This window comes from Pyxicephalus adspersus, chromosome 4 (genome assembly GCF_032062135.1).
Source record: "Pyxicephalus adspersus chromosome 4, UCB_Pads_2.0, whole genome shotgun sequence".
NCBI classification, from domain to species: domain Eukaryota; kingdom Metazoa; phylum Chordata; class Amphibia; order Anura; family Pyxicephalidae; genus Pyxicephalus; species Pyxicephalus adspersus.
This window is the reverse complement of record NC_092861.1, coordinates 4,547,887-4,572,696: the sequence shown is the minus strand read 5'-3', so window position 1 is coordinate 4,572,696 and position 24,810 is coordinate 4,547,887. Positions and strand designations below refer to the sequence as shown.

Here is a 24,810-nt window from a genome sequence, read left to right as displayed (position 1 = left end):
CAACAAAAATAATTTTACCTGTTAGGGTGTTTATTCGTGATTTGGATCCTTACCTGAAAAGAAGGGCATCCATTCCTTGGTTTCAGACTTCATTGCTCTAATGTTGGGCAGACATTTTTGTGTTTGATAGGTTTTAGTGGTATCAACAGGAGTCCAGGGGTAATATAAGAAAGTCTTCATCTTCCTGAATGATGGGTCCCATTGGGTCATTGGGTCATGAAGTCACCTTCACCAGAGCCATCATGTACAATGTAGAGGGCACCATTTAAATTTGCGCAAACTAAAATGGGTGAATGTACTCTAAGGCAGTGGTCCCCAATCTTTTTGGACATCATGGACCACTAAATTTATGGACTCTGGACTCTGACATCATGATGCCAGAAACCGCCCACTCTCCCATTGCAGGTCTGAGCCTGGGATGGGATAGTGGGTGGGTTCTGTCCAGAGACACAAACTGCCCACCTTCCTGAGCCTGCAATGCATATGGGAGACATGGTCCATGGCTCTGGCCGGTGCGCCACCCCCCCCCAAGTGGGGTCCTGCTCCTGCATCGGCCAGAGCGGTGGACCACCAAAATTTTCCCCTGGACTTGAAAGGTATTAAGTAGACATGGGCGAACATATTGATACATTTTTTACAGTTTAATAGTAGGTGTTATTCCCAATTAGTGCACTAGGTGTGCTGTGTTTGTTTTCATACAATATAATTTACATTTATATTCCATGTGAATGAAAATTATTACAACACCACCTAGTGAACAAATTGTGAATGACACTTGCTAATAAACCAATATAGGCGCACATTGGCCCATGTCTACTAAACATCTTTCAAGTATATTAATGTATGTTTTAGTTAACTTTTAATTATCTTTTTTGTTTAATTAATTAATGTTTAAATCCCACAGAACAATAAAACAGGAACTTTCATTAAAAAAAGCACCATGCAAATTATTTATAGGTATACCCCTTAAGTTATCATCAAAACACAGTTGAGCAAAAATCTTCTGGTGGGGAAACCTGTTCTGGGGACATCTCTCGGGGGTAAAAACCTGTGATTTTCCTCCCATTTCCTGTTACATCTTTAGTACAGGAACTAAAAGCGAATCTCCCTAGAGGGGTGCAGACAGCGAAACAAATAAATAATATAAGATATAACTTTCCCTGTTCTCCCCATTTAAAGAAAATGGCTAGACACAAATTTTATCCTTTAAACCTTCCTGTGAGTCAAGGAAGGCATCCAAGGAAATAATCTTTTCCACGAGTTGATCTCTCATGGTGTTGTTTTCGGAGACGTTTTAAGAAGCACTTAATACTGAACATAAAAGGAGACACAAAACAGAATTCCCTCACTGCTGCTATCTGGAAGATGCAGTGCAAGGAGCTGGTACCTGGACCAAGCACCTGGAGCTTCTCATTGGCAAATGTTGGGAGTATAGCAGGGGGTTCTGTCATAATGCTGGCAGATATATCCAAATTATGTAATAAAAAAAGAAATTAGGAACCTATTTCTGGACAGTCTGGGTCTAAGCAGCAGGAAATAATGACATCATAACCTAGGAAAAAAGAAGCATGTAATATTTAATATATATAGAATCTTGCCTAGGACCCTATCTGCATGGATGCTCTCCTTATGTTTGCTGGGTTACCCCCCACATCCCAAAAGCAGACTGGTAGGTTTGTGGGCTAGTGATCAAAAATAAAAAATCTTGTCTATAATATTTATTGGTAGAATGTCCATGGACAACTGACCACTTGCTATGTGGTAGAATTATACAGACAATGGATATTACTACTCTAACCTAATCACTGGGGTTTACAAACCTCAGCTTGAGTTATTGAGCTCAGCAAGTGCCTATTTTTCAACTAGGAAATACTATGAAAACGTATGTGTTGTCAAATGCAAATGTAGCTTGCGATGCTGCATTTAGTTTTTGTTCACCTTAGCAATGAGGTTGTGGTGCAGTTATCACTTCCTCATGGGAGTGAACTGTTTCCTCAGGGGAGGTGCTACATGCAGCTTCTCCCCACAGTAGCCCCATAGAGAATGAATAGGGGCAACAATACTGCTCACTGCCGCCAGCTGTCAAACAAGCGGATGCTGGTTCTTTTAGGCCAAGCAACTGGTCAGAAGCCAGCCACTGGGGGCCACAAGGGGTCACCCTTAAGATTAGCTTGTGATGATCTGATAATTCTACAATCTTTCTGAGTTCATGTGACCTGCAGTTAAGCTACAGCTGACCTGCATTTCGTCAGAATCTATGTTGCATTAAGCCATTTTTGCCTTCCCGTTTTCACACAGCAAGAAATTCCCTTTAACACCATTCTTATAAATTCATAGATTCTATACTTCCCACTGTAGTCAGCCTTTACCCTTCTCATATACAATAAAACCATCGGATTATCAAATCATTCTCGCAGTTTTACTTTTCTACTAGTGTCATATTTGGAAAATACATAACTCTCCAATTATGTCATATTGTTGTTACTGGCAGCAGATCTTAATTTATGTGTCGTGCCTTTTGCCAGTGAAATGATGTCGACAAGTGAAAAATAATATTGACTTGGATATCAACCCTCAAATCTCACATACAGAACTTTTGCACAAGATGTACAACTGCAGAGAAAAACATTATGGCTGTTAAAGTAGAACTACCGGTATATTTAACATTTCCCTACTGTGCCTATAGATTTTCCACACCAATATTACTTCTAAGAACAGAATCATTGAAAACATGAAAGGGTTAAACTCACTCAATGTTTAACTTTTTCTTATTTTGTTCAGGTTTTTGTTATCAATCTTCTAACATGTGTTATTAATTGACCTACAAAAGTCCTTTATTTGTTTTTTATTGGAGAAATGGCTCACATTTTCTTTCCAAATATGAAGTCAATGCCAATCTTCTCAATGAGCCAGGCCACAAAAATACCTGAGAGAGGTTCAAGCACTCCCTATTCAATTTAAAAAACTGGGGTCAATGAAAAGGCTCCTAGTCTTGACCTCTGCTGCCCCCTATGTTTATCCAGTCAGTAACCAGCCTAGAACAAGTATTTGCATATGGAGTCTTGTATGCTCTTGCACCCTGTATGCTCTTTCATGGTGTGTTACCCAGGACTAAAACCCAGAAACAAACATTTGATGAGCATTTTCAGAAAGAGGTCAGCATTCATATCCAATGTGTTGCTTTCCATGAAGGTTTTACTTGATGTCAATAGAATGTACTGTATATGCCAACCAAGAATTAATATTTCTTGTTTTATATATGGAAATTTAATGTATAACTGGATAAAAATATTTTTTCTGTGCCTGGTCTTTCACTCTAGATCAGACATTGTCAACCGGGAATCCATGGAACCCTACAGTACCACCAGAGGTTGCCAGGGGTTCTTTAATTGACCTCCCATTTGCTGGTGTCTGCAGTTTTTAAGCCAATGCCATTTGCATTGACATTCAACAAAAGTGCTTCTTTAGTTGTTGTGTTTAAACTGAGAAGGGTGACTGTATTCTAAGATACTTGAAAGGTATTAAGCAGACATGGGCAAACACACAGATACACTGGTTATTTAGCAGAAATCATTCCCAATTAGTCCACTAGGTGTGCTGTGTTTGTTTTCAATCACTGAAACTTACACGTGTGATCCTTATGAATGAAAATGAATACAGCACCATCTAGTGAACAAATTGGAATTACACCTGCCATTGAACAAATATAGGTGTACATTTGCCCATGTCTACTAAAAATCTTTCAAGTACATTAAAGTACATTTTAGTTAACTTTAAATTAGGTTTTCCGATCTTAATTCTCACAGAACAATTAAACAGTCTTGGTTATTAAGCAAACCACCATGCAATTTTTTTTTAATATATTTTTTTAGTTGTCATTAGAGCAAGTTAAGAAAAAATGCTCTCAGATCTTTTAAGGTTCCTTAACCTATCAATGATTGAGCTAACGTCACTTGACAGAGCCAACAGCATGACACCAGAGATCATTTTATGTGTCATTAAGGGTGGCATTCAGACCACAACTGTAAGGTGAGCTTTCTTCTAACAGACCAACAATGTATGTGGAATTTTTTCCCACCAGCACCCAATGCTTTGATTTTAGCCCCAAGACCTGGAAATTTATCTTAGGGGTTCCTCCTTGGTAAAAGGCTGCTCCAGGTCCTGAAAATGGAATACTGTTATTACTTTCATGTGACTTGATCTGATATTATCATGAACAGATACTTAGTGATGAATTGTGTATTAGATGGTTAGACATGACCACGTGCATGCTATAAAACCAGGCAGACCTATTTTGTCTTTCAGACGAGCAGCTGATACAAGACGACGACGACATGACTGGTTCTACGTTCAGACAAAATGGTAAGAATATCTCCCAGCCTGACCAAACTATCACAAAAATCTGAAAAATGCAAATCTAATGTTGATATAGAATATGTAGAGTATATATTATATTATTCTTACAAGATTAGAGAATCAAAGGCAAGCCTAGTTTATCTCCCCAAAATAATAATAATGTATGTATATGTAGGAAATGGTTCTGGCCCATAGGGGGTGGGCACCATACGGTGCTGGGAAGGGTAAAAAATTAACATGGCCCCATGCTAATGGGGTATCCAAAATTGTTAAAAAATCATAATGTTGCCCGACAGCTATTTACACCACAAGCATCCGGATAATCAAGGTCCACCACCTTGCTGTGCTTCTATCAGTCAGGCCAACCTTACCCTATAGTTCAACAAACTGGCACATTAGATGTGACCTACAAAAATTCATACGTACCCATCATAAAAAGAACTACCCATATGTTGCACACTATACATAATAGCATAACCAACTGTCACCTTCATACACAAATAACCTCAAACCAGTTCTCTCTGCCATATTAAGAAGATAGCTCCATGGAACACCACTGTCTAAACCAACCTTCTTGACCTTTGTACCATGGAGGAACCCTTAAAATAACTTTTAGGTCTTTAGGCAACCCCTTCTATAATTACTAAATCCATAGCTCACAGTATATTAGTGTGGTGATCAATGGGGAGGTTCACTCTTACATTGCTAGCTATTGGGAAGAATGGCACCCTTACACCAAAAATATCATTGATATCACTTGAACTGGACTGAAGATTCACACATTTCTCAATGTTAAAGGAACCCCTGGCAGACCCTGGAGGAACCCTTGTTTATACACTATAGCCCTAGTTATATGAAGGATACATAAATGGTACATACATACATACAAAATGGTTTGTGACCACCCGACACTCACATCTAAATAACCTTGTTGGATCATTGTATTGACCATGGGTGATATTATATAAAGTTAGCCACCATATGCAGGTATACCAAACTCCATTCTTCTGGGAAGGCTTAGTAGAAGATTTTGGAGGGTGTCTGTGGGAATTTGCACCAATTTGTGAAATCGTTAGATGAAAACACGAGACACACAATTAGCGGTTCAAGTCATCCTGAAGGTCCTCACTAGGGTTGAGGTCAGGATTTTGTGAAGGACCTTTACGTGCCTCCACACCAAACTCATCAAACCAAGTGTTTATGAAGCTGGAATTGTGTATAGGATGATGGTGGACCAGTAGAGGGCCAAAATACCATTGAAAGTTCCCAATTATCAAAAATAATTTATATCCTGCGGTATTTCCAGTATTCTTTACTGAAAACATGGGCCTAATAATTTGAGTGGTGTCCACAAATCTTGACCATATTAGTAGGTGTAATGATCAAGTGTCAAGTGCAAAATTTATATTCATATGCTATACTTTTTTAATCCTTTGGTTGAAGGCATTCAAGAACAACCTATAAATACTGTTGTGACTTTTGATTTTAAGGCAGGACTCGGACTAACTGTGCAAGATGTCAGAGGAACCTGTCCCTGCAGACCTCGGTGAAAGTCCTGTATTTCTTTGTGGTCATTCTCATCATTGCCGTGGTTGTATTGGCATCTTTAGGTAAGGTAAAGCCACCATCTCACACTAAGTAGATAAAAAGCCTGATTTAGCTCTCCACGACTGGAGAAGATAGACTATCATGGGAGAACCTGGGTGATCCAGCAAACCTAGGTTCCCCTCATGATAGTCTATCTTCTCAAGTCTTGGAGCACTTTAGGAAATCAGGCCCAAACTCTCTGTCTGTCTGTAATATGTATTATTTTCCTATATGTTTTCCTATATTTCCTATATTTCCTATGTGTCTACAAGAGTACAGACCTCCCCACCCTCACACACACACACACTTCATTCTGCACCAGAGGAGCTTACACTCTAATATCCCTCTCCAACCACACACGCTCATATTGAAGACAAATTCTGATATCTCCATCGTGCAGAAAATAAAACATCTGGATGATGCTTTACAGTGCACATTACATCATCATCACCACACAAGATTGCTATTTTTAGATAATGTCCCATTTCAGCTGAATATAATTACATATTAGATAGGTGTGGGTTCCTCTGATCCTAATATAATATACAGCTCAGGGAGCAAATCCAGAAACTTACAGCAGCCAATGAAAATTCCTATCGCTAAAGCCCAACCATTACATAGCACATTGATTGGTTGCTGGATGTACTGTTCTTTTCATATTGTTCTTTGCTTTGTTTTTTTAAGTTATATCTAAAGACAAAATCTATCCATATTACATCTATTAGATGGAGAGAGGAAAAGTTGATGCTCTTTTTTAAATGATGTCCCTGTTTAGGAGCTTTCAGAGATTTCACTCATGGGATACAGACATCAGCAATAGTTGGCAGATGTTCTACTCCTTACTAAATAATATTGAAATTTAAAAAAATGCCTACGGTTTCCAATATATTTATTTGCTGTGGTAAGTAGACAGCAAGATCTACGTCAATCTTCTCTGCTGCCCAACACACCATTGGTAAGATCTCCCTGAAGCCTACACAATTGATGCTTGTATTTCAGCTGCCATTCTCACCAACATATGGATGCCCATATGGGCAACATCAAGCATGCAATGCCTAGCTAAAAAAGGTCTCAAGACTGTAGGGGCAGTATTATGATCTGGGATGCATGAGGGGATAGTTTTATGATCTGGGGTGTCTGTGGGGCAGTGTTATGATCTGGAGTACCTGTAGAGACAGTGTTATGATCTGGGGTATCTGTAGGGCAGTGTTATGATGGCGGGGCTGTGGGGAGTAGTGTTATGATCTAGGGTGCATCTGTGGGGCAGTGTTATAATCTGCGGTAAATGTGGGGACAGTAATATGATTTTGGGTGACTGTGGGGGCAGTGTTAAGATCTGGGGTGCCCGTAGGAGTAGTATGATGATCTAGGATATTTTTAGGGGCAGTGATATGATCTGGGGTGCCTTTCGGGGGCAATGTTTAACTCGGGTGGCTTAATTGGCAGTGTTATGATCTGGGGTGCATGTAGGAGCAGTGTTATGTTCTGGGGTGACTGTGGGGACAGTGGTATTATATGGGATGCCTTTAGGAGCAGTGTTATGATCTGGGATGAATGGGGGGACTGTATTATGATCTTGGGTGAGTGTGGGGGCAGTGTTATGATCTGGAGTGAATGTGGGAACAGTTGTATGATCTGGGATGAATGTGGGGACTGTATTATGATATTGGGTGAGTGTAGGGGCAGTGATATGATCCGGAGTGAATGTGGGAACAGTGTTATGATCTGGGGTGAATGTGGGAAAAGTGTTATGATCTGGGTTGAAAGTGGGGACTGTATTATGATCTTGGGTGATTGTGGGGGCAGTGTTATCATAGGGGGAGGGGCTTTGGAAGTACTGTTATGACCTGAGGTGCCTCTGGGGGGCAGTGTTATGATCTTGGGTGTCTGTTGGAGCAGTGTTATCATTTGAGTGCCTGAGGGAGCGGTGTTATAATTTGGGGTGAATGTGGGGACAGTAATATGATCTTGGGTGATTGTGGGGGCAGTGTTAAGATCTGGGGTGCCCGTGGGAGTAGTTTTATGATTTGGGATACCTTTAGGGGCAGGGTTATGATCTGGGGTGTCTGCGGGGGCAGGGTTATGATCTGGGGTGGCTGTTAAGGAAGACTGAATGATCAGGTTTTTCCATCAATGTTTTCTTTCCTCCCTGATGGAACGGGCCTATGCCAAGCTCAAACTGTAAAAGACTGGTTCAGGGAGCATGAGCATTTTTACCCATGCATTGGCCACCATAGAACCCCAGGCCTCAACCCTATTGAGAATCTCATTTTAAGGGAGAAGAGTTCAGTGGGAAGATGAAAAGAACAAGATAGTGGTAATTGTTTTATTGGGAATAGGGTAAGAGTTTAATAAAATTCTCATTAAAAAGTAAAAAAAAGTTTTATTGACTGAATTTCCACACTGGTGACACTGGCCTAGCAGCCAACCAGGCTTGTTATTTCTTTTTACAGCCATGACATCGGTTCATTCTAGCACAACAGTGAGGGATCCATGCATGTCCTACAGTATTTAAAATGTTGAAATCTATGTTTTCGTGCAATTGGACATGACTAAAAGTGAATTGAGGAGAATTGCTTCATCTGTGTTTGATTTACTAGATGAAAACACAATGTTTTATCCCAGTTGTAAACAGTCTGAATATATGATCCTCAAGTAATCCGTGTTTTCTTCCCCGCTATTCAAAACAACAAATTTAATGAAAGTGATCTGGCGATGAGCTCAGATATAAATCATTAGGACGCCGGTCACATGTGTGTAGGTTATTGGAAGAACGTGGGAGGAAGGGTCATCCACTGTGCAATGAGAACAATACAGGATGTCCCATTCTTTATAACTTTCATTCTGCAACCTCTAATTATCTTCATAAAAAGAATATTTTTAAAGCTCAGCTGAACTTTTAGCTCTAATGATTCAAGTTAATTCCACATGCATCCAAACAAATTGTGCAAAGAATTATATCCACAACCTGTTCCCTACAAGCATGCTACAGGGAGGGATCTTTGCTCTGTGTAAGGAAGAAGAGGTCTCCCTGTAGAGGCCAGAGCCAGAAGTGCTGAGCCAGTGCTAGAGTTCTACAGTCAGTAGGGGGCATGAGCTTTATGGGTTTTGAAAGCTCTGACTCTGCAGGGGGTGTTTTGAATCTCAACACCAAGACCACAGCTTCTCACATGGAAAATAGGCTACAAAGAAGGAAACTTTGTTCTCTTTGGGGAAGTGCCTGAAGTTATGAGCTGGTGCTAAAGCTCTCCAATCAGTAGGGGGCATGACTGATTAGAAAGCACTAGGTCTAAATCAGAAGGGGGTGTGTTGGACCTCAAATGTTCTCTACTCAGTACATTGTAACTGAGGATAAAGTCATGCTATATATCCAATGGGGAGTAATCAAAAAGAGGCCACCAGTAGGGTGCCAGTTTCATATTGGGGTATCTCACTGGCATTTCTAAATTATACTTTATAATTACAATTTCCCAATGACTTCAGGCTCATTGAATATGGGTGCAAAGCCATTGTAGTGACAGTCCTCAGGGGTGGGTCTGTGATGCCTTGTGGGTGTCATTAAACCTGGAAGACTGAGGACATCTAGAGGCAGAAGGAATGTATTGTGCAAGCAGTATTGGAGATAATGTGAATGTTGAAGGTAAAGCTTCCCTCATCTTGGGGATCAATTAGAGAGAAAAAATGCATCACTTGCCTTTACTTCTGTGGCTTTCACACTTTGGGTGCCCTTAGGTGGGGGACCAAAGAAATCATTTGGCCAGTCTCTCCTTACTTTGGCACAGAAAACATTCTTGTTAAGAAGACATTTTTTATGCATTCCAAGAATGAAAATCTTCTCCATAAAATAAATGGGTGGCATAATGTGAATCCTGAAGGAACAAAGGCAGGTGAGTATAAACTATGGGGGTACTGCAACGGATGGATGGGGGGAGGGAAGTAATCCAAATCAATCTTCAAAAGTGATTAGCTGGTAACTAAAATTCAGCATTTACCTTAGGGAAAAGACAAGGCTGATATATTTTCTACTGACACCCCTCTCACCCTCACTATCCTGTAAAAAAACTTTTGTATGTGTATTCACCCTTTCCTAACCCAAAAAAAAATCCCATCCCAAGGGCACCCTCCTACGTGTTTCAGATGCTGTGAATATGACAGTTCTCCATGTATTTGCAGATAAAAATGTGAACATTTCAATAGAACATCATTTTGACACTTTTCCTTTAAACTGACCTTGGAATTTTTATGGTTTCCCAACAGTTTTTCGGAAAGTCAATTCCCTCTATGATGACTTCAGCTCGGCAAAGTCCAGTTATGAGAAGAAGATTGTTTCAGTACAAGTTAACCTCCAAGAACTTGGTAAATATTTACCCCTGAGTAGAGAACTTCTGAAATTACGCAGACATGACGCTTGTTTGGGCGACTTTTAGTATTTTTGGGTAAGGCGGATGTGTAACAAACTTTCTTTGGTGCATGATCAATCAAATAGGTTAACAGCTTGGTTCCATTTCTTTGGCCCCTTCCGAAACCAAAAGTATGAAAATTATCAGCATCTTATCTGTATTTCATCTTGTCTCTCTTTGTAGAGCCTAGGTTGAGTTTATTGGAATGTGGCAAGTGAAAAAAGGAAAAAATAAATAAAATAAAAGAGGTAAATGATTGGCCCAGGCATCAAAATTACATGAATGGGTCCTTATTGATGGAGTATCTCAGTCCAGGAAGAAGATTTTGACTTTGACCATTGGTAATCCAATAGGCAGACTCTGGATATAAGGGTGACCCGGGAAGCTGTTAGGTTCCAGTGGAAGGGTTAGGGCAATCCATATCCAAATATCAATCAATCAAAGGTAAAAGCTGATATATTTTCCATTCTACAACTTCCAGTCAGCACCCATGACTGGTGAGGAGAGAAGCTTCCATCCTCCAGAGTGGCTCGTGCCATAGAACATCTTTTCCATAGGCTACTCCAAGCTTAAAGCGAACTTGGTCATTGCAGATGGTAATGGGGGTTGTAAACAAAGTATACCTATCATCGAAGCCTTCTATATAACCCACTGTGGTCTAGAGATAAAATTTTATATACAGAGAAACCTGTGCCGAGTGGAAAAATAGTCCAACATTGGATGAAGTCCAGTAATGGACAAAAAGACAAACAATGGATGCAGTCAAGCATGGGTCCAACTAGAGTTGAAGCTATGAGTCCACATGTGTTCTAATACTACCAATAAGAGCCATCAGCCTGGCACAGTGGCATGGTAGCAATGTGGACCATACTTTGGGTGGAGACGTCTACATATCATAGTCAAATGTTGTAACCAATCAATGCCTTTAGCTATCCTCATAACCTGAGTGATGCAATGTTCCTCCTATTCACTTCATAATCAGAAGCTCACAGTGAACTTGGTATTTATAGATGCCAATGTGGTTTATAAACAAAGCAAAACATGTCATGAAGTTATAGACAAAATACTCAACACATACGGATGTTCTGGGCACCAAAGCTTTGACTACCTCTGGTCATAAAGGCATTACAGCAGACTGGGTTTTGGTCCTCATTAGGGGTTAAATTCAATCTTCTATATGAGCAACAAACACAGCTGTGCACAGAGGAAATAATTTTATTCACAATTATAATTAATAGTCAATAGTTGACAGCTATTAGGTCACCCCTCCTGAGGTTTGCACCACAGGGCCAAATGGAGACTCAACCCATTAAACATATTTACGATGGGAGTGAGATGTGATTTTTCAGAGAAGGGAGGAAATCCATTTATTACAGGGAGCACAGTTCTACTTATTGTTAAAGGGAAACTACAGCTTATGCCACAATAAAATAACCAAAGCTACCACATCCTAATGTATGTTGTTAAAGCAAAAAGTCAAAATGCATATATGTGAGTTGCTTTGGCTACCAAAAGATCAGTGTGGTGGCCCGTTAGTACACAGTACTCTTTTGTATAGAAGAGGGTTAGGGTTCTAAAACATGCCTGAGAATCCCAGACTCCAATTTTCTTTGGGGAGTGTTGGTCGGCTCCGGGGAGAGATCTTGCGATAGTGGAGTCAGTCGCTGCCCAGTTGCTTTTATCCAGTGGCCTATGGGTGAAATTGGCATCCATTTGGATGGTAGGAGAATGGAAGCAATGAAAGAGAACCTTCACTATGGAACCTTAGAAGCTAGGGGTACAGGGTAAGATGGTCCGGGGGTCTCTTGACCAAGATGGAAATGCAGGTTCCCTGTAGATTTAAGCTACGTACACAGGTCCAATGGTTCTCGCCCGATAATCAGCTCAGGGCCGATATCGGACGAGAATCTGGTGTGTGTACAGTGGCCGTCGTCCATCGTCCGAAAGACCGTACTGGTGGATCCACAGACGATGGATGATGAATGATCCTAATGCAAGGGAAGGGGGAGAGCACACAGCAGGCTGCCGCTCCATTCCCCCCTGCCCACTCTCTAATGCATTGTGCAGTCCTTTGTCGTTGTAAATCGTGAAAGATCCTTTCCAACGACAATAATTGCACATGTGTATGCAGCTTTAGACTTATTCTGATTAGCTGGCTGAGGGCTCTTATAGGCTCATTCATTGTTGGACTCCTTGCCCATTGTTGGACTGCTTGTCAACTATTGGTATCCTTATCCATTGTTGGACTCCTTGTCCATTGTTGGAATCCATCCATTATTGGACTTCTTTTTCCATTGTTGGTCTCCATCCATTATTGTACTCTTTGTCTATTGTTGAACACCTTGTCCACTCAGCACAGGTTTCTCTACATATAAAAGTCAACCTATGGGCCACAGTGGTTGATTTATCAGTCTTTATTGCTATATATACATTACATTTAACATGAAAGATTCACTTTAACTTGATCACTTTTACAGACCCCCCCCTCAAAAAAACTCCAAACACGTGTTAGGTTGCCTTTAACCATCATCCTGGAACATAAATAAGTCCAGACTGAAGTCTCGTTGTTCTGTTAGCACTGGGCTCTCCGACCAGGAATATCCCACATCCTGTTTGTACATGGCGTCATCTGGGAGCTATAAATGGACTTAGACAGTGCAGGAAGACCGCAAGAGCCTGTGAGGGATAAACAGTGAACAGGCAACTGGAAATAATGACGTTAATTAGCTAATTAAAAGGTCCCGAGTTGTGTTTGGTAACACTATTATGTAGTTATTAGCAATAAACATCTGTAATTTAAAGTGAACAGTAAAATAAATAGTCTGAGAATGACAGAGGAGGTTGTTTAAAGGCAGAATAAAGAAGGGCTCCTATAATTACAGGTTTGGTTAGATGACCCCAGTGTAACTGAAGAAAAACTACATTTTTAGTGGGAAAAATAAAATGTTTATGGGGCCCTAATTGTGGAGGAATTAGGAAGATGGCAAGCTATGTGTGGTCACTGTGCTTGTGATAGCAATATCATATAACGGATCTATGTTTAAGAGGCTCTGTTATGTGATATCCTTTTGTTCATTCAGTAGCTGGGAAGAAGAATTGCAAAAAAACATTTTTTGTAGAAAAATGGATTTTCCAATAGAGTGCAAAGGAGTTAATAGGAAAGGTCTATGAGGCAACTGGTATTCACCAATGCGGTATAGATCTACCCTGGTGTGTTTTTACATGGAGATAACACAAACTGCAACTTATCACTATCACTGTCATATACAGTATGTTATGGTGGTAATAGCCATTGATCTAGCTTATCTGAATTTGTTGGACACTGTAACTTGTAAATGGCATCTCAACTGGTGAACTTCTTGAGTCTGGATATGTGTTGCCTGCTACCTAGTGTATTGTTTCTGGACATTTTTAAAATGGGGGAACCCCTGACATACCTTTCAGTAGCCGAACAGCTATAATTATTATATCCAAAGCTCACATATATTAGTGTGGTAGTCATTGGAAAGAATGCCTCTTACATTGCTTGCCAATGGGAAGAGTGTCACCCTAACAGATTGCCAAATAGATAATTGGTGTCAGTTAAGCTGACCAGAGAGGCACAAATTGCTCATTGCTCAAAGAACCTCTAGCAACCTCTGGAGGAGCCCTGGTTAAGAAACACTGGCCTAGTGCTTTGGTCTACTGCCAGGAATTGTGGATGATCCTCACTCACTTTTTTGCTGCTCGGTGGCCTTTTTGTTTACACATTTGACAATTTTTAGAGCTGGTTTCCTCATGATCTTGTGGTGGCACCCAAGGTCTGTCCCAGTAATCTGCTCACATTCAGATGCCAGGTCAACATATATAACAATGGCAGGATATGGTATTTCTGGTTCAAGGCTTTCCTTAAATTATTGATACTCTTCCCTACATGATACTAGCCCCCATCTTCATCTGTTCCCCCTTGTACTAATTTTTCTGCTGAGACCCTGAGATCTGTTGCCACAGTTTTATACTTTGCAGGTAGTCTCCTACAAATCAATGTCAGGTCATCAACAAAATAGTTTTTGGGCATCGACATCCATTGAATACCCTACCAGGGGGATTTTTATGGCAACCTTATTAGAGGTCATTGGTTGGATAGAGGTAGTGGCGTCTATCTGGCCATTGCCGGGTGAGTCGGGAAAGTGGACAAGTAGGAGTTAAGGGACAAGGGTAGGTGGGTCAATAGATGGCGTAGGCTAAAGGCAGTGGAAGGGATGGAGCAGAGGTAAATAAATATAGGAAAGTAGGATAAGGGAACATTCTGGAGAAAAGATTCCCCCCGTCCCGTCCTTTTGATAGTAACAGTAGGGGGTAAGCGGTTTGGAGTCCTTTGGGGCAGTATGATAGTGACTATCACCAGGTGGGCAGAGGATCTGCCTTAGGTGCCTGAGTGCATGCTAAAGTAGCGGTGATGTAAGTGGCGACAGAGGTTTAGGAAGATGAGAGTCTGCTGGAGTGGTTTCTTCCCTGAGGGAGCAGGAGAATCATTCCAGGGGGCGGATCCGAAAGGGGTGTTTTGTTCAAGCTACTGCCCTCAAGAACCTGCAACCAGTAAAGGGTTGCCAATAGTTTAAGGATGAACAATATTGTTTGACAATTCTGCTATGTTGGGGGGGGGAGTCATGGACGTGAATGTTAGACATATAAAATTGTTGACCAACAAGACCAATTTGTCTCAATAAATTGATAACCCAAGCTTTGTTTGAGGTTGAGGTCAATCTGTAGTGTTTAGTTCCACTTTAAGGTTGGTTGTCCCCATGTGCTCTGTCCTAAAATTACCGTCACATAATTTCCTCCATTGCATTGCAAGAGGCTTCTAGTATGGTGTGGTTCTGGTAAACAACACTAATTAGTGTTTTTTTTCTTGGTTATTAGACATGAAATCTGTTGGGAACTGCTCCCATTGCCATGACGCTACCTACTTGGGTCAGGAAATCAGGAAACTTCACGGAGAACTGGAAGAGCTTCAGAAGATGCTTTTGGCCCAGGAGGTTCAGTTGGATCAATCGTCTGAAAACCATCAGTTTCTCATATCGGCCAACAACAAACTAGACAACCAGATTGAGAGAAGCAACTTCTCTCTTCTCCAGATCAATCAAACCTTGGGAATTTTCCTCTCGCAGGTCAAAGGGTGGCAGACGGCAGCAGCTGATTTGGAGACCTCGATGAAGAATTTGGTTCAGGAGAGGTACGACATTAACGCTGCCATACAACAGATCAATTTTACTTTGGGTCAAACATCGGATTGGATACAAGTCATCCAAAGGAAAACTAATGAAGAGACGTTAACATTGCAAAAAATTGTATCTGATTGGCAAAACTATAGCAAAGTGTTTGGTGGAATGAAATCAACATCTGTTAAAACCATTGACTTGGTGAGAAGTATTCAGAGCAGCATTGCTGCAACTGCACAACGTATCACCCTAAACACCGAGGTCATGCATGATCTAGTCCTACAAGTCATGAATCTTCAGCTGCAGTTGGACAACATCACAGCTTTCGTTGACGACCATGAGGAAAACATGGCGGACCTCCAGTACCATTCCAAATACACCCAAAATCGGACAATTGAACGTTTCGAGAGCCTGGAGGGTAGGATGCTATCTCATGAAACAGAAATTGGTACCATCTTCACCAATATCAATGCAACTGATAACCACGTGCACAGCATGTTGAAATATCTTGATGATGTGCGACTTTCTTGCACCCATGGGTTCCATTCCCATGCTGAGGAGTTATATGTTCTCAATAAGTCCATCACTCTGGTGCAGGGCACCACAGATTTGCTCAGAGAAAGGTTCAGCTTGATGAATGTTCGGTTGGATTTTGACATAAGAAATCTGTCTATGATCATGGAGGAAATGAAATTGGTGGACACCAGACATGGGGACATTCTTCAGAAAGTTACCACTGTACAAGGTAAGACTTCCAATATATGGTGATTTATCTGTGTTGGTGCTTCAACCTTTCTGTTCGAGCTCTCTGTTGTCAGCTCTGCCTGCTGGACTACAACAGAATTCCATCTATCCACACTCCTATCTACTCCAGTTCACATTTATACATTTTTTTTTTTGCTACTGCTTTGACTCCTTGAGGAGGTGGGCTGCACACACATATTGGACCTCATTTATGAAAGCTCACCAGGACTGGAGATGATAGGCAATCATGGGAGAAGCTGGGTGATCCAACAAATCTAGAATAGATTTCATAGAAATCATTTCCTATTTTTGGCTAATGTTTTCAATCCAGGACCAGAACCATTCCAGGTTTTCTGGATCACCTAGGTTCTCCTGTTATAGTCTATTTTCTCTAGTCTTGGAGAGCTTTATTAAAATCACCAGATATTATTATTCTCACGCATCCAAGATTACAAATGTTTGCTCTTTACTTTGATTGTGCAGCTTGTTTTTCACACATGCCAAGGATGAATTCTGGGAACACAACTTAACTCATTTTTTAGAGGTTTTGCAGAAACCAGAATGTCTAGTGGAAACCCACTTAAACTTAGAGAGCACATGCAAACCCATTGCAGATAGTGTCCTTGAAGTTTATTGAACCTCAGAACCAGAATGGCAAATTTGGCATTAGGCAGGTCTTTATCGCAGAAAGCGACAGGCAATGCAATGTGTTCATTCATCTGTACCCAGCTACCCCGGCTTCACCTGCTGGTGCTGGGACTGAATGAATCCCTGCACACCTGTGTGGGAGTTATGCCAATACCAGGTCTGCCAATCAAGATGGCGGAAGATGTCTGAAGATTGGAATCTGCCTACCTTTGCAGGGCTTATGTCAGCCTGGCCTGCCCAGGTCAGTCAATATGGCTAAAAATTGGAATAAGGAAGAGAAGAAGGAAGAAGATGGATGCACCATTTCCAATGACAGATGAACATACAAGCACTGTACACACAGTGCTGTTTTGTTCAATAAAAAGGAGGAGGAATAAAAGGAGAACAGAAAGGAGAATGGGTGTGTGGCATGTCAGGGGACCACTGTTAGATTTTCAGCCAAGATGAGCACAACTTGAGTTGATTATTAGCTTAAATCCATGCCCAGAACAGAGCTAGGTGCCAACATAAGATAATTCAAGTTCTAATGTGCATGAGTTATATCATTGGTGGCCAATATCCAAAGAAAGAAGACAATGAATATAAAATGATGGTGCAGAAAAGGGCAACAATTTTGCTGTATCAAGAACTGCAGCGCTGTGAGCCCTATAGAATAGAAAACTAGGTAGGTTAGCCGTAATATGCTCCAGAGTTTTCACAGTGGCCTAACTTCCACCTGAAGATAATTCCAATCATAGATACCATCTGATCAAACAGCACTCATAATAGAAGAGTTATTATACTTACACCTGTGTTGGCCTGTGTCTCCTACTTCCTCTCCATTCCAAAACTGTATCCTCCTTAGGACTCCTCTATCCTAATCCTCATCCATGCACCTCCGCTTAGTCCCCTGCCACGTGCTGGGATTAATTCCACTAAAACCTTACACTACGAAGGTTCTCATATATGTTCCATTTAAGGCACATATTTTTCAAAGCAATGTCAAGATCAATGTAAATTCCCTTCAATAATATCGCTTAAAAAACTATCCATAACATGTTTAATACATTTTTAACATCATATACACATATACACCAAGAAAAAAAATCTGATCTATATATCTATATATTTATATATATGGAGAGAGATAGAGAGAGAAAGAGAGAGAGAGAGCACCTTGTATTACAAAAAAAAAAGTATATTATCTCCAATTAAAAGGTTTTTGAAAACTACAGTGTTGCACAGAACCACTGCAAATATGGAACTTTCTAGGGCTCCAATATTTAACAGTACAACTATCAATGATGACACGTTTCGCAGAACACCGTCTGTTTCATCAAGGTACTTAGCAATTGATTGAAGAAAAAGGAGAGGTCATAACATTGTGGAAATACAATTGGTAACAATAAGTTATGTCCCATAGTCATATATATATTTATATATATATATTGGTATTATCACCTTACTTGACATCACATCAACATATGGATCGCATATGAGCTTGTTGTTCAAGTGGCCCCTAAACATGAGGTACTACGCTAAAATATCATGTATATATCAGATCCTAATATAATTTTAAAATTCTCAAAAAAAGGATTATTTTAAGTTTATGACATAAACAGGACTGGTTCTCCAGCAGAACTGGGGAAGCAGCTTGGATGACTGCAAAACTTCTTCAAGTCATGTGATGTGGTTACCTTTGCCACTATTGGACACAGCAGTGATAAAGGGGCCTCGTAGTGATGTGTGCCAAAAGGTTGCAGGGCAGGAAAGAAGCTACATAGAAGAGACATAGGTCACCAAAAAGTTGACAATAATAAATGTCTTTTGTTTAGAAATATGACAAAGTTTGGTGGATATTAGTGAATACATAGGGCCGGATTTAACGAAGCTATCCAAGGCTGGAGAAGATACACTTTCATCAGTAGAGCTGGGTGATCCAGCAAACCTGGAATGGATCTGGTTCAGCATTGAAAACATTTGATAACAAATAGCAAATTACTTTTAACGAATCCATTCCAGATTTGCTGGATCACCCAGGTTTATTGATAAAAGTGTATCCATTTTCAGCCTTGAAAAGCTTTAATACATCAGGCCTATAGTTTTAGGAAAAATGAAAAAGAGTTCTGAATTACCCTTATACTGGATTGAGACTAGTGTTATTTTTAGTGGCATTTAAGATACCTGCCAGATAAGAAATCTTTTCTTAACTCTATCCAAAATTGAATCATGTACAGATGAGACATTCTTTTCCTTTGCCAAAGATTAATTCACTTTGTTACTTGAACAATCACTATAAAAAATTAACCCCATGGTAATAGCCACATAGGTTACTGATTGGCCCCTACAAACAGGAAAGGTAGGGGCCAATCAGAAAGAGCAGCTGTGATCAAGTTGGATTTGGATGAGAAACTGGAAATGAGACTTTGGATTTTTAAGACTTGTTGCTTCAACATTTCTTTTTATACTCCCAGCTTGTTTTTATTTCTTCTACAGGAGTAGAACATAACATCTTATAAAAATTGACTCCTTTACGATGTTTTGCAAACCTTTCCCAACTTTATGACATGCGGGAAGGGAGCTTTAGCTATGTCCTTCAAGAAGAAGGGAATAACAAGGAGCCGGGAAGAAAACAGAGCAGCCGGCACAGCAATAAAACCCTTAAAGTGACTCAGAAATGGACTTCACAAGTTGTATAAGTCACTCTTCATTCTGTTCCACCGCCGGTGGGATGAACTGCCGCCAAGTCTGACATCACGCAAAGGCTGACGAGGCAGAGAATGAGGATTCTTTCCACGCGGCAGATACCGTGATGGATAAAACACATTTGGTTATATATAACAGGGTGAATTAATGGCAATAACACTGCAGAAGTATCAAATTTGAGCCACACCAAAAATATAACAGGTGTGCCAGTTCAGGAATTTGAAATGTGATATATTGAAGCTTTCCAGTGATTAGGTGAGGTGGCTGCATTAGTCTTTAGGCCTTTTTCTTTTATTTGCACCTGACAATAACCAAGTCTCTGGTCTAGGACATTCTCTTCTCAATGGAGTTCTGTTGCTTTGTAGTTCTCAGCTGGAAAAGCTTATACCATGGTAGAGATATCATTTTTAGTGCATTATCATCATGATTATTGGGTATTTTTTCTTCAGGAAGCACTGGAGAGCTACTTGTAGAATAGGAAGCCACCAACTTGAAAGGTACAAAGTAAATATTAGGTTTGATGTCCTTCATAAACCTCAAAATTGTTAAAGAAGACCTAAAACTAGACCCAGAGTTAAAAAAAAAATATAAAAATAAAAGTAGGGCCCCTCACCCTATTACTTTTTACCAAGATTGGGTCTTTGGAAACCACCAATAGAATGCTTTCAGAATACCTCCAGGTCTAAGCCATGAGCATTGGATCTGAGCGGGGGAACCAATTGGTTGCTACTCTTTAGGTAGCCAACCAGTTTTCTTCTAATTCTGGTACCCCACCTATAAGGTTGATAAAAGAGCTAATTTTATTTAAGCTTTAAGTAATTAGATCTTAAAGTGAACCTGTGTCCAAATCTTTTACCACCAAAGCCGATGTTGGTATCTGAAAAGGGGCAGTAAGTTGGTCTTTGCAAATCAAAAAGAATAAGACACAACACAAAGCACATGGCCCAACTGAAGGACTCCATTATCAAGTTCGATTTCATTTGGTCACCATGAATCATAGGTTTCCCCCAACGTCGTTGACTTTCCCCAACTTGACTTGTAGTTCCCCTAATTGGCATCCCATACACACTCGATTGCCAATCCTTTCCTGTTTTCTTCTCTTCTCCCTCCCATTCTTCTGATCCCCACACATTTTTCCCTATCCTTTTTTTACCTTCCTCTGATGAAACATTTTTGCACTGAAGGTATCGAACAGGACAAAGAAGTTGAAAAAGAATTGTTTTTTTTTAATCTACATTATCTTTTTATTAACAGGTTCTCCAGGTCCACCAGGCCCAAGAGGATTTAAAGGTGATGTTGGAGGCAAGGGACCTATTGGTCTTAAGGGAGACAAAGGTGACACAGGTGAAATAGGCATTCCAGGACCTCAAGGACCCAGGGGTCTGGTGGGTGATCCTGGACCTGGGGGAGAGAAAGGTTCTATTGGAATCAAAGGTAGTTCTGGTGTTAAAGGAGAAAAGGGCAGTATGGGCCCACCAGGTGCAAAAGGTCAAAAAGGAACAAAAGGTGATGTAGGATCCCCTGGACCTGAAGGCCTTCAAGGCGACAAAGGACCTCCAGGTCTCCCTGGGGTAATAGGACTTCCAGGACACCCAGGAATAGCAGGATTTCCAGGTCCAAAGGGACCTAAAGGAGAAGCTGGCCTTCCAGGACCCCGTGGATTCCCTGGACCTCCAGGACCAAAAGGACGATCAGCCATCTCAAAATGAATGTAAGACTGGAAGATTTCATAGTGCCTAAATATGGCTTCTTAACACACAACCAATCATTGGAAATGAAGGTCACTGAATATTGGTTAATAATAAGTAACTAATGAGCATAGGTCGCTGGTCGGATGTTATTGCTCTTCAAGATACTGTAAATCATCTACCAACATGTTCTTCATAAAGTCTGTTATTCTGTAATGGTGAACATAATATCTTTAACATTTTATTGTAACAGAAGTCATTTATAAACTTTAATTTCCTTATACCCGAGTCTTATCACCAGTTTTTGCATTTCCATATCATGGTAGACTTGCTTGGATTGTTAGAAAGACATCTCTCAGATTGTATTGTACACTTTTTAATCAAATGTATGTAGATGCCTAACCATCTCATTCCAAAACCAGAAGCATTAGTATAGAGTGGCCTCTATCTATGTTTATAACAGCATTTGCTCTCAGGGTAGGTGTTCTATATATTTTAAAATGTTTCTAGAACAGTGTTTTCTGACTTTTGGGGAACCCTTTGAATTAGCTTTCAGGTCTCAGGGAACTCCTGCTATAATTACTATATCCACAGATCACCAAAAATAGATAGCCACAGATAGCCAAAAACATAATTTGTGTCAGTTAAACTGACCTGAGGGTCACTAATTGCTCATTGCTCAAGGAACCCCCAGAAACCGCTGGAGGAACCCTGGTTGAGAAATAACGGGCTAGACGCACCTCCGCCTAATAAGCTGAGGGACTTCTTGTGAGGTTGGGTTGGTCAAGAAGACCAAGCCTATAGTCAGCTTCTATTGATCCCAAAGGTCTTTAATATGGTTGAGATCAGAACTTGACTTGGGTTCCTCCACACCCAAATGGGCAAAGCACCTTTAATAAACCTGGGGAAACACAATAATGGTTATGTCCTTCCAAAAACTGTTTCCTTAAGGATTAAAATGCATAGCTGTCTAAAACAGAGTTTCTCAACCATTTTATCATTAAGGAGCCTTTGAAATAAATTTCAGGTCTTCAGGGAACCCCTTTTATAATGACTAAATCTACAGCTCACAGTATGTTATTGTGGTGGTCAGTGGGAAGAATGCCTTTTACATTGCTGGTTATTGGGATAGAATGACACCCTTACAGATATCCAAAAAGATCATGCAGTCACCTAAACTTTCCTGATGGGCACAGATTGCTCATTGCTCAATAAACCCCTAGCAACTTCTGGGGGAACTTCAAGGTTGTATGGAACCATAATTGGGAAACACTGGTCAAAATGGTCTTTGTATGCTGTAATATTACCAGTACCCTTCACTGCAAATACAAGGACTCAATAATTAAGAGGGGTGCCCATATGCTTTTGGGCTAAAGGATCATGTATGTAAATGGAATGAGTTGGCCAGTTGAAGGCATTCCATGTTCTATCTACTCATTCATTTTCACACACTTCCCACCTAGGCACCTGGAATGCACAGTGCACACCTATTACTGTTTACAGATATTTCTTTATATATCTCATGTATTTCATTGTACTGGAACTCCTTGTCTGTGTATTGTTTGAATAAGCTGGCTTTTGAGGTAGTTGATAAATTGACCTACAGAATAGATGGCGGTACGATTGCATTAAAATGGAATTTGTCAATACAAAAATATATATTAATGATACTACTGATGACTGGCTTTAGAATATAATACTGTAGTTGTTTCTCTGCAATGTAGCCCCCCCGGCTTAAATATTCTTCATGTCCGATTTGGTACGAGCATGGCATATTGTGTTTTCAGGAGATGAGCTATGACATCCCATGTAATGATAGGTAAAAAATACATTCTGTTATTTTCAATTCTTATTCCTTTACCAAAGCAAAAACTATATACTGAGAACATTGTATTACATTTGGGGTAGAATGGATCTGAATGAGGGAATTAGGACATTTTGCAATCACAAGTGAACTTTCTTCAAAGTTTGTGTTGTCTTAAAAAATTGGTCTTGAAACTTTGAACATGACCCAGCAAAAACTTAGACACCCAATCACCATTTTACACAAGGCAAAGTGATATCACTTGGAAAGCCTATACTTCAATTACTTTATGCCTTTTACCTACCAAGAATATCTGCCACCAGTGTTGGCTGGTGGAAGAGACCAATGGAGTCTTCAAGTGATGGGGCTCAGGTCACGATTCCTATTGAAGCCACAGATCTATTATATCCAGAAGCACTATGGAATGCAATGATGAAGAATAGCAGGGAGTAAGGTGGGCTTCACACAGACGCAGCCATTTCCTTCATATAGCAAGATATATTGGCCTTTAAAATTGATTCTACACAAAAGTTTTACTTTTTATCTTTACCCGGTAGTCTAAATCAGTCAAATCAGTCTTAGATCAAGTAAAATCTCCCTTCCATAATAATTGCTGGGGGAACACCTAGCAACTGGGGAAACCTAGGGTTCCACAGAATCCTGGTTGGGAAACAGTGGACTGGAGGAACTGGCACCTAATAAGCTAAAAGAGCATTTTCGGTGTTAGGTTGGTCATGAAGACATAGCTTGTAGTCAGATTCCATTCATCTCAAAGGTGTTCAGCAAGGGTTGAGGGCAGAACTTGACTGGAGCTCCTCCATACCAAAATGGACAAACCATCTCTTATGGGGCACACAATGTTGGTTATGGAAATGGTGGCTTCCTTCATGGTTGAAGATGCATGGTTGAAGATTCCTACCATGCTCGTGTCTCAGAGACTTTCCTTTAGTCTGGTGTTGCAGATAATACTCCCTAATGTCAAACATGTATGTTTTTAGTTGATGGTTGAACATTCTAGCCTCCTATTAGATATGTTTGCATTCACCTCCCCCCCAAAAAAAGATGCCATGTGCTTGCTGGTCAAGTGATATTGAAATGATTGAATTCTTGTTGTATTGGGAAAATGTAAAGAGAGAGATCTAGTAGCATTGTAAATGGTTTTAATAAATTCTTTTGAAACTGTTAGCCTGAAATTCTGGCGATATTATTTTTTTTCTTTTTGGTATCTGGAAGAAACAAGTCAATGGGACCCAAGACACCTTCATCAGTAGGGCTCAATAAGCTGGTCAAGACTGAATGGAGGTGATGCTGGGTTGAAAGGTTCTAGAATAGGGAAGAAGGCTTTAAAGCTAGCTAGAAGGAGATTCTCTTCTAGTGATATAATGGGCCTGATTTATTAAAGCTCTCCGAGGCTGGAGAGGATACACTTTCATCAGTGAAGCTGGGTGATGCAGCAAACCTGGAATGGATTTCTTCAATGTAACTTGCTATATGTTAGCAAATGTTTTGATGGATCAGATCCATTACAAGTTTTCTGGATCACCCAGCTTCACTGATGAAAGTGTATCCTCTCCAGCCTTTGAGAGCATTAATAAATCAGGCCTCATGAGACATGAATATTAGTTTTCATTGTGGAGATTGGAAGGGGCAAAGAAGGACAAAAGGACAACCACACTGAACACCAGTCAATCATAGTT

General features: G+C 40.4%; 1 protein-coding gene across 1 annotated transcript; it reads left to right on the top strand.

Annotated features, from left to right (window-relative positions):
- Nucleotides 1-4,225: 4,225 nt before the first annotated feature.
- On the top strand, nucleotides 4,226-24,298 carry SCARA3 (scavenger receptor class A member 3). The gene is made up of 5 exons (XM_072407253.1): nucleotides 4,226-4,362; nucleotides 5,847-5,966; nucleotides 10,201-10,299; nucleotides 15,246-16,289; nucleotides 20,876-24,298. The coding sequence occupies exons 1-5, from the start codon at nucleotides 4,335-4,337 to the stop codon at nucleotides 21,328-21,330; spliced, it is 1,746 nt and encodes a 581-aa protein (XP_072263354.1). The 5' UTR covers nucleotides 4,226-4,334; the 3' UTR covers nucleotides 21,331-24,298.
- The last annotated feature ends 512 nt before the right edge of the window (nucleotides 24,299-24,810 follow it).